General features: G+C 38.7%; 3 protein-coding genes and 1 long non-coding RNA gene across 10 annotated transcripts in view; 3 read left to right on the top strand and 1 right to left on the bottom strand.

Moving 5' to 3' along the window:
• Window positions 1-6,630, top strand: part of LOC124215489 (A-kinase anchor protein 200) — a 103,415-nt gene extending 96,785 nt beyond the window's left edge. For 5 of the 6 annotated variants that reach the window (XM_046618925.2, XM_069134760.1, XM_046618926.2 and 2 more), the window contains 4 exons: window positions 870-1,160; window positions 4,441-4,605; window positions 5,005-5,082; window positions 5,198-6,630. In XM_046618925.2, the coding sequence (XP_046474881.1) occupies window positions 870-1,160; window positions 4,441-4,605; window positions 5,005-5,082; window positions 5,198-5,242 (579 nt within the window). In that variant the 3' untranslated portion in view covers window positions 5,243-6,630. The remainder of the gene's footprint in view (window positions 1-869; window positions 1,161-4,440; window positions 4,606-5,004; window positions 5,083-5,197) is intronic. The other variant, XM_069134762.1, reaches the window with a different exon arrangement.
• LOC124215492 (COMM domain-containing protein 8) lies at window positions 6,081-8,577 on the bottom strand. Its single transcript, XM_046618931.2, has 4 exons — window positions 8,411-8,577; window positions 8,151-8,312; window positions 7,909-8,061; window positions 6,081-7,845 (listed from the first exon to the last, which is right to left on the bottom strand). The coding sequence occupies exons 1-4, from the start codon at window positions 8,474-8,476 to the stop codon at window positions 7,687-7,689; spliced, it is 540 nt and encodes a 179-aa protein (XP_046474887.1). The 5' UTR covers window positions 8,477-8,577; the 3' UTR covers window positions 6,081-7,686.
• A 324-nt stretch (window positions 8,578-8,901) lies between these two features.
• U2af38 (U2 small nuclear riboprotein auxiliary factor 38) lies at window positions 8,902-11,886 on the top strand. Of its 2 annotated transcripts, XM_046618929.2 has the most exons (6): window positions 8,902-9,089; window positions 9,206-9,293; window positions 9,369-9,435; window positions 9,529-9,817; window positions 10,599-10,652; window positions 11,189-11,886. In XM_046618929.2, the coding sequence occupies exons 1-6, from the start codon at window positions 9,046-9,048 to the stop codon at window positions 11,511-11,513; spliced, it is 867 nt and encodes a 288-aa protein (XP_046474885.1). In that variant the 5' UTR covers window positions 8,902-9,045; the 3' UTR covers window positions 11,514-11,886. The 2 variants fall into 2 exon arrangements, with proteins under 2 accessions (XP_046474885.1, XP_046474886.1); XM_046618930.2 differs by lacking the exon at window positions 10,599-10,652 and having other exon boundaries at window positions 8,904-9,089.
• Window positions 11,887-13,581: 1,695 nt separating this feature from the next.
• LOC138190707 (uncharacterized) lies at window positions 13,582-16,167 on the top strand. Its single transcript, XR_011176769.1, has 3 exons — window positions 13,582-14,096; window positions 14,361-14,523; window positions 15,819-16,167. It is a non-coding gene; the product is annotated as an uncharacterized lncRNA (long non-coding RNA).
• Window positions 16,168-17,441: the final 1,274 nt, after the last annotated feature.

The raw sequence follows: 17,441 nt of genomic DNA, 5'->3' as shown, positions 1-17,441 counted from the left end.
GCAACCCATAAACTCTATACCGATATCATGACTACTATTTGATTACTCGTTAGTCGGTTCTAAAATTCCAAGTCGGAACTTTAGCAATATCTTTCCGGATTCGATCAACTAATTTCTCATTTCAGTACAAGACATAACTTCGTTCCTATCGGGGGATGTCGATAGTGAGACAAAGTTCACTGAGGATTCTTACGTGAAATTGGAAGTCGTTATTCAAATTTAAACGGACATTATCTTTTAGTAATTGGCCATTGGTCTGGCAATAAATCCTCTAACACCGCCGTTAATATGGTAGGAATAATCGCCAATAACCCCCCATCTCCCTTATTTTCTGTATTCTTCTTAGTTCGATTAACTTCTGAAGTGTTTTTTTTCATGACATTTGAATGCACCCATTGCACGGTGACACGGTGACACTGTTGGTCCTCATTTGAGATAGGGAGCTACGTGGCTGTAACCTTCCACTTTTCTGACCAATATCCCTCATCGATTGCTTCCCCAAATCACCCTCGTGAAAAATCCCTCACGTGTCGTTCGCCTCTTATCTTATATATATTCACACATCAAGCCTGGCAATAGTTCTACTCTCGTTTCAAGCACTCACTCGTTGGATAGAACAACTCTTGGATCTCGAATGTTGCAGAAAAATATGATCGACATTTTCAACGTGATGTATATTCGCTTAGTGTGGAACTAATTCTGTATGGATAACGTCACGAGAGGCAGTCGCTTGTCGCGCCAAGTACATATTATTGTTTTGAAATTGTTGCCTGTAGAGGATGTTTAAACGCGACGCGTTGTCATTATGTTTGCTAAAAATTCTCTGTTTTCTCCGGCAAATTATTTGATGTTTCGAATTTTTATTGCAGGGTGGCGAAGAAGCAGAGGTCGCAGCGCCAGTTGAGGAGAGTCCTGCCGAAGAGAAGACTGAAGTCAGCAGCCCAACAGTAGAATCAACACCGGCGGTGGCACCTGCACCTGTCAAGGAGGAAGAAAAGGCTGCCCCTGCCTCTCCTACCCCCGTTGAAGAAAAGAAAGAGGAACCCACTCCTGCCCCCACTCCCGTCCCTGTCGAGGAAAAGAAAGAGGAAATTGAAAAAGTCGAGCCTGTGGTGGTCGCTGATAAAGTTGAGGTCAGTCCAGTGCAGGCCATACCTGTGGTAGGAGTCGCTCAAGCTCAGCCAGTCACGACGCCGTCTATCATTGAGAGGAAAACCAGTGAGGACCTCCCACCCCCGCTTCCTTCCAGTCCTCCGCCAACCCCCATTGACCCATCCCCCCTGCAGCAGGCTCAGCACGCTGCTGCTAATGCATCGGCACTTGCCGAAGCATTGAAGGTGCCTGCCGAGGCTGCTAGTATGGCATCACAGATCGCTAAAGAGCAAGTTGAACATGCCAAGTCACTTGCCGAGTCGAAAACGACTGTTGTTACAGAGTCTAATATTGTAGAGGCTAAACTCACATCTGAATCTCATCCTGTTACGGTCAGTCGGCCGGTTACCGAGGTACCCGACAGTCTTAAAGAAACTGAAATTTCACCCGTTGTAGACGAGGACCAAAGTCTTCCTGTAGCTTCCTGTAGCCAAATTGTAGCCGAAGTTGTCAAATCTGTCGAATCAGAAGTTATTCCAGGCCAAGCCGTTTCAGATGTTTTTATCGAACAAGTCGATAATTCATTGGGTTCTGACGAAAAGGTCGACGTTTGTTTAAAAAGTTTGGAAACACAAGAAATAGTTGTAAACGGTGTATCTGGTCTCCATTCGCTGTCATGGGAGAGTCTCACTTCACCGGCGAAAGATGCACCCGACACTGAGAAAATTGAAGCGTCAGTTGTGCCTGATATTGATGTAATTTACGACCAATCTTTCTTCGTTATTCAATCGGAAGAAGGTCCGTTGCCGTTATCTGAGGAATCTTTAGTCGAAGCCAGGCCAGCTCATGTAGTTTCCGAGGACGATTTTACCCAGTCGGTTATCAAGGCAGTCGAGACGATCGATTTGCTGGAAAGTGAAAGAAAGTCTGAAACCATTGATGTTGTGTTGGAAACTGATAAAGTTCTGTTAAATGAATCTGATTCAAACGTATTGCTGGCAGAAAGTGTGGAAACGAATTCTACTGACATTAAAAGCAGCGACGCAATCCAGACAGAAAGTGTATCAGTTGTTCCAACGATGAACGGTTTGGTCAATGAAATTGTACCACCCTTGCCAGAATCGCCAATTCCCAGTTTACAGAAGTCTCAAGGTATGGGTGAATTGCTGTCAGAAAAGATTGATAAGTCGATGAATCTTCTGACGGGTGGATCTTTCGTTTCGCCTAAAACTATGATGAACGACCTTTCTGGGCATTTGGATTCTGAGGATGTTTTTGACCCGATCGAGGAATTGAGAGCTTGTCACATGTCGGCTGAAGGCCTTGTTAGTCCTTTTAAAGACACTTTGCAAGAACTATCCAGTTCTGTAACGGATACTTTAAACCTTTCCGAATCTTCTCCTCCTCTTATGAAACTTGCAAGCCCAATAAACGAAGTATTGCCAGAATTCTTAAGCTGTCCTAAGCTAGTCAAAGAAATTTCCAGCACACCAGACAATTTTCCAGTCCCTCCTAACGAATTCGATGCCTCTGATGACCCTGTCATGATTTGTCCCACACCAACCAAAAACTTATCCAATCCTATGCAAGATATTTCCGAACTGACTATCGAAAATGGCAGCCCCACCGAAGAACCTTTGTCTCCAAAAATCCCAGCGGAGAAAGTTGTGTCGTCTTCTCCCAGCTGTCCCAGTCCTACGAATATTCTGATATCACCAAAAGAGTCTTCACATTTTCAATTAAATGATAAGGAGAGCAATCAAGAATTTGAAGTGGAGTCGCTATCACAAAGCCTTAATTCATACAATGATTCGGATGTTCAATTGAAGGAGAGATTAGCTGAATCGGAGGGAATGAACGGATTGGAAAATTCACCCAGTTGCCCATTGTTGAAAGCTGTACCAACCGCTGTGCCGGAAAACGCCCAGGTGACTAACATGCACATCCCTGGCATGATCAAACGCGCCAAATATTGGTGAAAAAAATTTAAAAAAAAAAAAAAAAAACCAAACCAAATTTCACTATTTGATTGACAACTGTCTCTGTGTGCGCTCCAACACTCTGTGATAGCCTGAAGTATTTCATCCTTGATTCCCAATTGTATACGTTCCCCCACATCATCATCCCGTATCGATAGAACTTAACATATTACATCCACCTGTCATTGTACTTGCCGAAGATCGCATTCGCAATTTCTGTCATGTAGAGCTCGTTGTGGGGTTCAGCATGACATTCTTAGGCAACTTATTAATATTTATATCGAATAGCATGATGCAAGATACACAGAGCAGCATTTATCGGCTTTGAACTCTCTTTCCTTTGTTTGTTGGATTTCCCTTGAAAAAACCAAACGAAATAGTATTTGTACGTGTCTATAAAAACAAGGTATCAGCCACAGCATTATGGAATCAAAGAATTCTTTTTTAAGAATTCTCGTCGTTTGTTACCCATAAAATTTAATCGAAGCCTGTGCTCTTGGCAATCTGTCTCCTATCTCACTCTCCAGCGACATTCGCCTGCCATTAGTATCTGTGTGTTATAATATGGTTACGAAAATCTTTTACCTTTCTACGACACAAAATTATTAACAATCTCTAATACTATGTCCCAAAATTCCCGAACCCATGTGTTGTTTGCCTCTTGGTTTTCTTGAAATATTAACATAATTTTATTGCAACTCAAAATAAAGTCAGAGCCACGTAGATTGGCTTTGAAAAATAGAAGCAAAATTGATGCCTGTAATAATGATAAAATAGTGGAGGAAGTGTTTTTCGGAAAAAGAAAACATTGTTATGAATACACACTGTTAAATAATTTGAATTCTAGAAAACAAACTCATTGATAGACGTAGTTGAGCTGAAAAATTTACTATTAGTTAGTAAAATCTAGAAATTGATAATTAATCAAACAAATTTTCAACGTTCTCACTTTGTAGTCTTGTTTAACGTCGCGTCTGTAGTAGAATATGTGTTACATGGTATGCTGCGCATGTGAATTGTCTTGCCTGGGGACTTATATAATATTATCATTGCATGAAGTTATCGAAATTTTTATACTTGTCATTCGACCGGATCAATTATCTAATAACATCCATTTGGCATAGTAAGATATTTATTCTACACATGAGGTGAAGCATTTAAAGCAACCGGTCTAATTCAAAATAATGGAAGTAAATATTTTGCATCAATAATTCACACTTATTTGACGCGTATTATCGAAAATGCACAATTTAATCAATGAAGTATCATTTAGATTTACGTAATTAGTACAGAGGGAACTTGGGTGTATGTACAATTTAAGTGGAAATATTATTCGAAGCTTTTGTCTGATGAGGGATTCATTTCACAGAAAATTGCCGAGCCTGAAGCGCCTGCTGAAAACCCAGCTGAAGTTAGCGCAACAGAGAGTGTGACTGAAGTTCCGGCTAGTCCTGCTCCACCAGTACCAGCAGAGCTGCCAGTGCTTCCGCCATCGGAGCCCGCTCTCACCGAAGATGTAGCCTCTGTGACCAAGGTAATCAATAAAGATATTTTTCAAATGTTCAAACTACAGTCAGAATTCAATAGAGAAAAAAGACTACAGTCGCATTGTAGTCAGAATAAAGTTTCGATGAAAGTTTATTGTAAATCTTGCAAGAATGATGATCGCCAATCGACTATTTATTGCTCGTCGAGTATAGGTAGTTCTGAATTTTATTAATAAATAATCAAGTGAAGACTACAGAGCGAGGGGCCATCTGACTTATATATAATGCATTATTTTCGTTTTATTCTTTACGACGTAGTGTAACATTTATTAAAAGTAACTGGGAATTATTTATGACTGTCGGTATACTTTTTTTTACAGTTATGTGTTCCTAATCTCCAAAACTTTGGTTGTCAGATTATCAATTATTCATTTTCATCTTTACAGGCTATTGAGGACTTTGAAATCAGCGACAAAGCAGTAGCGGCTGCAGTCAACGAAGCCATCGAGAGCAACAACGCAAACGTGAGTATGAAGTTATAGTAACAATAAATTTGGATCAACTTGTGAATTGAATTGAAGAAAAGTTTTGCGCAGTAAATTAGTAATTTTTTCATCATCGTTCTTCTTAATGTTACAGGAAATTGTCAATGATTCACTCCACCAGAAGGTCATCACGGAATAAGCAGCGTTAAACCGAATTGTATTTGGGAAGAAGAAAGTTTTTTTTTCTCGTTAAAACCAAAAAAGTATATTATATATATATACATACACATATATATATATATGTATACATATATTTGGACCATTCCTGCAACTAAACAGAAAATAACGTTCTTTTATTACGAGCAGCAGAAAGAAAAGCGCGATTGTTAAATGAAACATTGTGAGAGCATACAGACTTTATAGTAGACCCATTAATTATTAACTGTTTGATAGGAAAAAATCTTTGGAAAAACACAAGTGGAAAATGGATAAATAATTTAGTAATTGGAAAGAAAGTAGTAATCTAATTAATTGGTTTTCATAAATGAAAAAAAATATATATCAGTCACCGAAATTCGCGCTCGAGCGATATACACTTCTTCATAAAATAAGTGGATGAACGAGATAGATGATGGCGTTTTATCTTTGGGCAGTGCCCATCGCAGGTGACAATTTTCCTGCCATGTAGAAATTTTAAAGTGTCATTAATTATTAATTAAGCCCAAGAAAATATTGAAAGAATTTGAAAGGCCTACTGTGCGTTCTAAGTGAATTGGAGTGAGATAGATGGAACTCTATCTTGGGTACTCCGAGGGAAATACTCAAAGGGTAACACCCTATCGACTCAGCACAATGCACCACGTGGAAAAGGAAAGACGAAAGAAAACTCAAGAAAAAACTACAATACCACAACCACCATTAACCACAACGCAACACAGCGTAGCATGAATATGAAAGTTAGTTTCACATCGGAAACCGTGCATAAGTTTAATTATTTTCCTCGTATTTTTGTTTGTCGGTTTTTTTTTTTTTTAAACTACAATGTTTTTGTATTTATACTATTTGAGATGTTTTAAGTTGTAATAAAGAGCTGCACACACGTACACACACATAAACATGCACACTCACGCATAACTTACATACGGAAAACGAGAATAACACGGTACATAAATGGAGTAAATATACAGTAAGATTGAGCAATGTAAGTGATATATAATCTAAAAAAAAAAAGAGTCAAGTGTGTCTCGGGATGCTAATTATATCCGTATAAAATACTTGCAAAACCTATCCTAATTTCTATAATAATTATTAAAAGAATATTGCCTAATTACAATTACGATGCCCCGCACATCCACCCAATTATCCCTGAAACACCTTTTACAAATTTTTCATACGATATTTCTACGTTTATACGAATCTCCGGAGGTTGAAGTAAAACTTACTAATTAATTAATTATGAAAGATTTTATTAAGCTCGTAGCGTAGAGAGTATAAACCTAAATGAAATAAAACGAAAAAAAAAAAAAACTTAAAAAGAATCCATATGTACGCCCCAAAATCAGAATTATTATTCTAAGTGTTAGAGAAGCGTGTGGCCATTGCTCTTGATCGACATTGGTTTTAAAAGATATACCTATTAATAAGCAAGAAGGAAGTAAAATTAAAAATTGTATAGTAAACCCCTACTCTTATGGATTTTAATTATTATCTGTAATAATGGTTACAAACTTACAACGAAATTGAATGTTCTTTCGAAATAAGATTTGACGATAAACCAACAAATCTTTCTATTTAAATTCTTTCGATGCGACTGGTCTGCACCAATCAATTATATTAAATCGTAAATCTAAAACGTCCCTGAATCATAATCCCTCGGTATTTTATGTTGCGTTGAAGACGATATATTTTAACGTGGAGTTTCATTCGTGGACGTTTTGGAAAATCGAAATTCAGTTTTCAGTGTCTGATCCGCAGTTATTATAATAACTAAACTATTCAACATTTATCTATAACAAACCTATAATAAACTGTGAAATAAGTGTATCTATTCTCTATAATTTCCGACTGCCTCATGATCCTCTTAAACTGTCCTATAAAACGCATTATGCTCTCCAATATCAGCCGACTTGAGTGAACATACTTACTGCGATAAGGTACAACGGGGAAAAAAAAATCTGGCGCTCATAATAGATATTTATATACACAGTTCGCATAGTAAAGCACTTTAGAGTTCTATAAACAGATGATTACTTGTTCATCAATCTTACGACAACTCAAATTATTTGTATAAATTGGGTGTAAATATTACATATACGGTACAATTGAATTGTCCAGGAAAACGTTTGGTTTTCTCATTATTCTGTAATTATGCTTTAGGGTCAATGTTGCTTCATGTAATTTATGTCAAAATCAAGATTTTTAGTATTCTCATTCTAGGAGGTACCTACTTTATGTGTGCAGTATAACATTTTCGACATAAGGTTTTAATACTACAATACTTGAGTTTTCAATACCTAAAAATAGTATAACTTATGGGTATGATAGAAATAATTAATACGGTGGAATAGAATAAGATTATCCAAGCGTAAGCATATCTTTATTCTGAACGCTATTATAATTTCGGTATAATAACAGTTTTTCAAATCAGCCTCCCACTTCCTCCAACGCATTTATCAACATGTCGAGTTCATCTCTGTTCAACTCAAGATCCAGGATTTGCTGACTCTTGCTATCTTCGATGATAAGATCCAACTGCAGAAGAGGTTCTTTCAACGTGGCGAGTTTGCTTGATCCCATAATCCACTAAAAAGGGTAATTATTGAATTTTATCAGCTGACTTATACAATTATTTCTCTATTCAAGTACCTTTAATCTCCAGTCAAAGTCGAGCAACGTCGTTCCATTTTTGATTGAATGCTCCCTCAATAGCGCCTTAACCAGATGCTCTCTTCGTATATTTACACATGTGCGTATCGCAAGTTGTAATTCGGCAGGCGTTTCAACATATCGATGTGGCATCTGTCGCGTAAATGATTACGAAAAAAATGTTGAATAAAAAGAGTCCAAGATACTTAGAATAAATGAATGAATGATTGTTGATAAATTACCCTTTCATTTTCAAGATACAGCACTGCCGGATTTCTTAACAAATCGAAAATAACCTGACGGGCTATTTTGTACTCATTCTCGGTCCATTCAACGCTGTTTGTAAACTGTTGAAACGTCACTCGTTTCCGCCCGCATATTTCGTCGACACAGGCGTGAAGGAACTAGAAATCGAAGATGGGAATGGTGATGGACCTAACGTTCAAACGATACGGATTTAGTTTAGAATTAATAGCTTAGATCTTTATATTCACACACATACCTGGTTCATAACATCGCTATTTACTTTTGTAAATATATTTTGTAACAATTCAGTTTCATCCTCCATTTCGGAATGGCTTCAATGATCCAGTCCATCCAGTCACAAATGATCACTCTGTCGGTTCTTAAAACTGCCGTTGTTAAATTTGTAGCGCAGTAGCCTGCTTTCGGGTCTATGGGTCGAACAGCTCCGATAGTACAGCAATGTTGCCACTCTGAGGAAAAAATCACTATAGTTAAGTATAATTTTGATTGGAGGGATAGACAATTTGGTATTGGGATTACAATTTCTTCGACAAAGTTGTGCAATAAAATGAGTCCTATATAATATGAAAAATATTTGTATTGATTATGTTGATTTGTTATTCATTGGATCGTACATTCTGGACCTGAGATTTGAATTTTAGCGCTACATTCGACATTAGTTATGTCACTGATATTCTAGAGGGCGCAGAGATTCGTATACGGAAAATTACATTGCTGCCTTATGCCAGGTTCCACTCACCGCTACACTCTTTGTTCTGGAGCGTGTCGCGGGAGGATGGTCTCCGTCGGTTTTGTTCTGACGTGTATTAATTAACTGTTTATCGTTCGACGGTTTTCAATTTGGAGTCCAATAGTAAATAGAGGCGAACCATGGCGGAGTATCTCGCGTCCATTTTCGGTACCGAGAAAGACAAGTAAGTGAATTTAAGTTCGTCAAACTCTTCTGTATTCTGTGAGAAAAAGAAATTACACATAATCAGCGTGTGGGCTGTGCGTTCTTGATTAACGGCGTTCCGTTTAACCTTTACAGAGTAAACTGCTCCTTTTATTTTAAAATCGGAGCTTGTCGGCACGGAGATAGGTGCTCACGTATCCACAACAAACCTACGTTCAGCCAGGTAAGCAAATACCTTTTTTGAATTATTGATTTATAACCTCTGATGCACAATTGAAATGTTATTTCTTCTTGACAGACATGCCTGCTTCAAAATCTTTACGTCAATCCGCAGAACTCTGCCAAGAGCGCTGATGGTTCCCATTGTGAGTATTGAATCATAGAAGGATTTAATAATGAATCAGACCTTTGTTAAATTTGTATCATGTTTGTTAAATTAATTTCTTTTTCACGAATAGTGGTAGCTAATGTTTCCGATGAAGAGATGCAGGAGCATTATGACAACTTTTTCGAAGATGTATTTGTCGAGTGTGAAGATAAGTATGGGGAAATAGAAGAGATGAACGTTTGTGATAACCTCGGAGACCATCTTGTTGGTAATGTCTATATCAAGTTTCGGAGAGAAGAAGACGCGGAAAAAGCAGTCAATGATTTAAACAACCGGTGGTTCGGTGGAAGGCCTGTTTATGCCGAACTATCACCCGTGACAGATTTCAGGGAAGCCTGCTGCAGACAGTATGAGATGGGGTAAGCACCAGGGTCTTAATGTACATGTATAAAGATTTTCTTTTAATCATGAATTAATTTCGAGCTACGATTCTATTTCTCAAAGTTAACATTGTATTTGTTCGTACTCTGATGTATGAGTTTTTTTTTCAGGTATTACTAGTTTTACCTATTCGACCTTGATGTGCAGATCGTTGAAATATTTATTTACCGAGTGTCAGATCGATTGTTTTATAAAAGAAACATTCTATGAATGTTTTAATTCAGCTCACAATCGCACTGAGCAATAAAGTTTAGACTATCTCCATTTCTGGAACTAGATTTAGTAAATTTTATGGAGAATTCTATGTTCAATGCGAAGTCGTTTATGAAAATTGATATTGTGTGGTAGTATTTCTTAAGAAATTATAGTTACAGGTGTGAAATTAAGTCAAAATAGCAATGAATGCTAAATAGGAATTAACGAATTGGTGTGTGAAAGATGGTAATGCGTGCTTGTATTTCGATGAAAATATTCATTTTAGTACATTACAAATTGTGGTCCTTTATCTAAAACAGATTTATGGTGTGTACTTGCATGTGTTTTGGTTCTTTATCTCTTTATCTTGACTAGGATCTACAGTGTTAATGAGAAGTTAATTGACTTTATTTTTCCATGGATATGATGCATAGATGAATCTTGTCGTGATTGCAATATCTGTCGCTTATGCCTTGCCGAGAAAATATCACAAAATGTCTCAATTGTTGTGATCCCTAATTAGGCAATGGAACAGGGCTTAACTAAATCAGTTTTTTCAAACAGATTATCCATTCCAGTCGGTGATGGTGGAGAAATCAAGAATGAATCTGCAATCGGGCAAGTTCAATGGAAGTATTAATTTCCAAAAATTCTTTTTGAACTACTCCAAAAACTCGTAATGTGGAACAGGAAAGTTCTGAATCGTAAACAAGCACACAATGCAACTAGAGACTGCATATATCATGGTTGCATTGCCCAACGCTTTTGAATTCACCTTTTCCTATTAGCGTCGAATTTCCTGTGCGATCAGATTATCCGCATACGTGTTTCGTAGCCATTTATAGTAGCGCAACTTGAAGAGATATAGAACCATCAAAACAATCGTTTTTATGTCCGTAAAAGAAAATCTTTTCCTCACATCAAGGTGGACAAGAAGAATTGTTGTTTCTTTGCATGTGTAGAATGCACTTCAAATTAGATATTGAAATGCATTGCTTATTTCGAAACGTTGATATTTGATTGGTCTCTGGTTTGAAAGTCCGTATATTTTAGTCGATTATTTTCCAAATTGGCAGGCAGAAGAGATAAATTTATTTCAAGATTCTTGGAATTCCTTGGTCGAGTTTCTAAATATTCAATTTTCTTGCTTTCAGAGAATGCACCCGTTCTGGATTTTGCAACTTCATGCATCTGAAACCAATTTCAAGAGAGCTGCGCCGTTATTTGTACAGCCGCAAGAAGGGCGGCAAGGGTGGTGGCGGAGGTGGCGGAGGTGGAGGTGGTGGTGGAGGCGGAGGCGGCGGCGGTGGCGGCGGCGGTGGTGGCGGTGGTGGTCGTTCAAGGTCTCGATCAAAGTCACGAGGCCGTACCGATCGCAAGCGTAGATCTCGCTCTCGCGAGAGAAGATCCAGATCTAAGGATCGTAACCGCAAAGGAAGAGATGATAAAGGTCGCGACGGAAGATCTGGTCGCTATTGATGTATCTCTTTCCTAAATTCAACTGACATTTCACTATCATTCAATTTTCGATGTAACAAAGTTGTCAGAAGCATATTTCAGATCTTTGCAGTAAGTTTCGAGTACTGTGGAAAAGAAACGAGCCTTATCAGTTTTTACAACAGAAAAACAGAGTTGCAGTTACTGAATTAATTATAATGTCGTGATACCAATAAGTTTATCAATATAATAACTGCATTATAAACGACGTTCACGTGTGGAATAAATATTTTAGCCGTAAAATATCGAAATGTCTCGTAACTAGTATTATTTTGAACGTCATTTTGTGAACTGGTATTTAGTCAGTTATTGTAAGGCAACAGTTTGTAAAACAATAAACAATGCTTGAAATGTACTTGAAATGGTATCGGCTCCAACAAGTAAACCAGTGCAGCATTAGTAAATACTCGAATGGCGTTGGTCCTTTCCTGCCCGATTTTCACTACCATCGAGTTTTGACCAAGGGTTGTCCAGGTAGATTGTATGTACCAATAGGGTGTTTCAGAAAAAAATGATTTGCGATTTTCCACCCTGGCACCTCCTAAAAAGTTGGTTTAGGTGAACATAATAAAAAAAAGGTTCTGGAGAAAGATGAGCGTTCTACGTTATGTGGAAGATGAAATGTCAAATCAGTGTGATCTTCCACATTAGGCTGGAGTTGCGTTTTTGCGATTTTCAGAGCTTGGAAATTTATTTTCTCAGAATCGTTTCGCAGAACTCTTTTTCCGCTAATCGAACCCTCAGGAATGCTAAAAAGTCATCAAAAACAGCGTGGGACCAACAGCAGAGGAAACACGAAGCAAATTTTTCGTTTTTCGGCTGTAACTCTTGATCCGTTGGTCGCAGCGTATTCGGACTGCACGCAATCGATTCCTTTCGCAAAATTACGTCCACATTAGGTATAAATTAATCGATTTCAGTATCTTCCAAAATCCGTCAAAAATTGACTGAAAACATCCAAAGGCCTTGCATTGTTGCGATTTTCAAAGCTCCGTAAATTTTCGTCTCTGAATCCTTTTTGCAGGAATTTTTTCACCAATTGGGCCCTCAGAAATGGAAAAAAGAACTTAAAAAGAGCGTAGGACCAACAACAGAGGAATTACGAAGGAAATCTTTTGGTTTTCGTCTGTAAGTCTTCATCCGTTGTTCGTAGCGTATTCCATAGAGCCTATCTATGTATAAGCTCTATGAGTAGCTGTTCGAGATATAAGAAAATAATTTCATACGTTATAATTATTCTACTATCGTAATACATGTAATGCATTGAAATGAATCAAGTATTGATATCCTTTTTATCATTGTTTATAGTTCAGGAAAAATAGCTAAAACAAATATTTCACTTTGGGCATAATATTGACGAACTTGTCAAGTCATATTCTTCTTCTCAATCGTCGATATGCTAAATATTAATTATTGTCAATTCACAGTTTCTCAAAGTGCTAAGAAGGACGGTTAAAATCTGGTTTTCACAGGACAAATTTTGTAATATTCAGAATTATATACATGACATTATTGAAAGATCAACGGCTGTTTGTCAATAACTGATTTTCAAGGGAAGTCATCCGATAGCTTTCAGATTATTAGATCCTGTTTCCAACGCAACATTATCCGTAAGAACAATTTTTATCCTGTCGGATGAACACACTACCGGTATCAAAAGATACTCATAGTTATAACCTGCTATTCCGCATGAAAAGAAATTGAAGCGAGTATAGTTAAATCTTGCACTGTTGCACATTTGTTTAATTTCAAGAGATGCGTATTGACTACATTGTTACGTGCTGAAGGTGCGGTTAAAAATGTTGAAAATGCTGTCTAGAAAGAGACAAGTGGTTTGTAGCCACCTACAACAAAAAGCGTACCGAACACGGTAATCGAAAGTAGTATATAGCAAGATGATAACCCGAGAATTTATTTGCACGTATTTATAATTCAACACATACATCACTTTGTCACAAATCATAATCATCCTTATCATCATATATAGTATTAAAGTTCGAAACCAAATTTTGGATGTTCCGGTGTTCGGATATTCAGAAATTGACGTCACCCAAAATTTTTTCTCTCTTGACGTCATCGATCTATAGTAATCGTTGACGACGAAAATCAGCTAACCGAATTTCTCAGTCCGGAAACAACCGCGCAGTAGAGAGGACGTATGAGAATCGCGCTCCGCGGATTTCGAGTAGCAGGTTCTCTACCTCCTGGATCCTGCGCTCCAGGTCCGATACCTGGTGAAACACGACTTCCATGAGAAGCGCTCCATGGTTCCTGCGCTCCAGGTCCGCTACCTGGTGAACCTCGAAATCCAGGACGAGCGCTCCGTGGTTCCTGCGCTCTAGGTCCGCTACCTGGTGAAACACGACTTCCAGGACAAGTGCTCCGTGGTTCCTGCGCTCCAGGCCCGCTACCTGGTGAACCTCGAAATCCAGGACAAGCGCTCCATGGTTCCTGCGCTCCAGGTTGGAGGTGGTGGGCGATGGTGGTTAGGGGTGGTTGCGGGTGATCGAGGTGGACGAGAAGGAGGAGGACAAGGAAGACAAGGAGAACGAGGATTTCTGCAAGGTGGGTAAAACATTTTTATAATATTTAATGGCAATTGTAATTATATTCTATCCAAAATTTTTGAAACGTTTCATGTTTACAATAAATTATTTCAATTCATTTTTCGCGCAAGCCCGAATTCGGTAGCTATCAATGAGCTAATAAAATTTGTATAATTTTTTATAATTTTCTCGAAATCTTCTTGGTCAAATCTGTGAATAAAACAATCATATTAATCCTTACACAATATTTTTCATGTGTTCTAATACTGAAAATATTTATTAGTATTCGAGGTATAACCCGAGGTGGTTAGCGAAGGTTGTTGGAGGTCGTTGGCGGTGGTTGGACGTGAACGGAGGTGGTCGAGGAGGAGGAGGAGGAGGACAAGAAAGATGTGGGGAAGGAGGAAGCGAAGGAGAAGGACGGAGGTCGTCGAAGGTGATTGAAGGTAGGCGGATGGTGGTGGGGTAATGGGTTGGAGGGTTGGTAAGGTGATAGGGTGGTGGGGTGGTGAGGTGAGTGGAAGGCGGAGTAGGGTGGGGTACTCTATCCATCCCACCCTACCCCACCACCCCGCCACCCTATCACCTTACCAACCCACCAACCCATCACCCTCCCCTACCCTACCTTACCCTACCCTACCCTATGCCTTACCCTACCCTATCCTACCCCCTACCCTACCCTACCCTACCCTACCCTACCCTTCCCGCGCCTATCCTCCTCCTATACTCCTACTTCTACTCCTACTCCTACTCCTGATCCTACTTCTACTCCTACTACTACTTCTACTTCAATCTTACTCCTACTTTTACTACGATCTTACTCCAACTCCTGATCCCACTCCTATTCCTACTCTCACTCTTGAACCTACTCCTGATCCTACTTCTATTCCTACTCCTACTCTTGATCCCAGTCCTCTTCCTACTCCCAATTCTGAATATTAATGTTATGGGATGTATAGACTGCGTGCCGAATTGTATCCCATATCGAAACGAACAATTCTTTTACTGTCATATTATAGCCGATTATAGTAGATAATCTAGTATGTTTCGTAGAAAATTATAAAATTTATAGTATGCATCACGTATTAATCATGAATGAATCACATATATCAATGTCGTACATGGACCGCATATACATTTATACTTCTTGGTCTCTGCATCATTATTACTTCTGATCTATTTTTATTCATGATCTATGTATACATTCTTCTCTCGGGTACCTATACTTTAATTAAATCACTGTTTCGCTACCAATTTTGAAAGATATTTATTCTCATTATTAATTTCTTGTATCGCCAACAACTCGGTAAGTACACTCAGGCCAAGTACTGGCTTGGTCTTACCATTGCGAAGACTGCGTTACTCAGAAGGTGAATGCAGCCAGCATCATGTCGAAATCGGAATCTCTCTGATGTTCTGCAATAAGTTCTCAACTCTACCGTTAGAACATCTCAGGGAGCAATTTTCGGTTGTCACTCTCTTTATATTCTTCATCCAATGGTAGGGCTGACCCCTTTGCATTTTTGGCAAAAATTTTCGCGATTTTGAATAGTGCTGGAATGAATTCTTTCATGCACTATTCCGACGTAATTTTGCGAGAGAAATCGATCGGGCGCAGTCCCAACACGCTGCGATCGACGCATCAAAAGTTACAGCCAAAAAACAAAACCTCTGATTATATGAATCCTTACGTAATGTTTTTGATGTGTTCTTATACTGAAAATATTTATTGCTATTCCAGGTACAACCCGAGGTGGTTATCGGTGGCTGGCGATTGTTGGAGGTGGTCGGAGGTGGACGTGGAGGAGGACGAACTGAACTGAGTCTCAAAGCCCTGTTGACATAAAAGCAGCTATTCGATAGAAATTATAGTTTATAGTTTACACAGCCCATTGCATGATATTTCATTATGAATACATATGTTTCAATGTATTTAGGAATAATTTATCAAATATACAGAGGTCATGTGCAAATAATAAATGAATTGATTCGACCGCAGTTTGATGTATTCATTAGAGCTTTGACAATAAATTTAAGCTTTGTTACTTCTTTTATTTTATTATGGATAATCAAAAACATTTCCGACTATTCGTGCTGTGAAAGCATGGGGATCAAACCAAATGTAGCAAAAGATTAGACACAGTGTATGTAGAGTACGGGTATTTTTCTAATAATGCGAATAGAATAGAATACCACGCCTTGCGAATTAGCTTTCCAGACAGAGATGAATGATGAATTTTAAGGACTGCATTATCGTTATTGAATACTCTATGCCTCATGGGAAAAGAAAATCTGTAACGATAAAATTGATGCACCGGATCATCGTCGACTTTAACTTTTAAAATGTCCTACCATTTTCGAACGCCTCCTATCTCCCCCTGCCACCTCCGACTATCAATGGCCACTTTCGACCACCCCCTATCACCTTCTGCCAGCGCCGACCACCTCCTACCATTGCCGAACACCTCCAACCATCCTATTTACCTATATTACTAGATTAGCTATGATATGAAAAAAGAAGAATTATTCAATTCGAAATGGGATTCTATTCGACGCGCGCTCGATGTATTCCATAACATTAGTATTCATAATTATTCCAACAACTTTTCATTTGCTCTCTCGATCTTGAATTTTCATAGGCATAGAATCGAAACGCTGATTTAGCTGGTCGCAAGTGAAGCATCTGCGTTGGGTGGAGGAGCGGAATTGTTTTTCGAAAAGTATTCGGATGGAAAAAAATTCAGAGTAACTGCAATACATAACGGATGCGCTAATAATGAACGAGATGAAATGGATGCTTCGTATATGAGGCAGTATTTAACGCTGCGTAGTGATTTAAAGACCTAGAAAGGTGATAGGGAGAGAAAGAACGACGCTTCTCAACACTTCGAGTGTATTTTAACACACATTTGAAAGATACGAGCGAAATTTTTCATCATCCAACTGTCGCAGAACGGCAGCGTTATTAGCCGACCCGTTCACTGATGAATATATCTTCAGTCAACGGCTGACCATCGAAGGGCCTGGCCGGTTGAGTCTGGAATCGGCAGGAGAGATAAAGTGTGTATTTCTTGTATGAAATGTGAAACCTAAAATCATTATACATCATATCATATCATCATACATCATACATCATACATCGTACATCACACATCATCATACATAGTATTAAAGGTCGAAACCAAAGTTTGGATGTCGGATGTTCAGAAAGTGACGTCACCAATCTCAAATCAGCTAGCCGAATTCCTCAGTCTGGAAACAACCGCGCAGTAGAGCGGACGGATGAGAGTCGCGCTCCGCAAATTTCGAGTACCGGGTTCTCAACCTCTCGGATCCCGCGCTTCGGGTCCGCTACGTATTTCGA

This window comes from Neodiprion pinetum, chromosome 3, assembly GCF_021155775.2.
Source record: "Neodiprion pinetum isolate iyNeoPine1 chromosome 3, iyNeoPine1.2, whole genome shotgun sequence".
Classification (NCBI taxonomy): Eukaryota; Metazoa; Arthropoda; class Insecta; order Hymenoptera; family Diprionidae; genus Neodiprion; species Neodiprion pinetum.
Note: the sequence above shows the minus strand (reverse complement) of the source record. Positions and strands in the feature narration are given on the sequence as shown.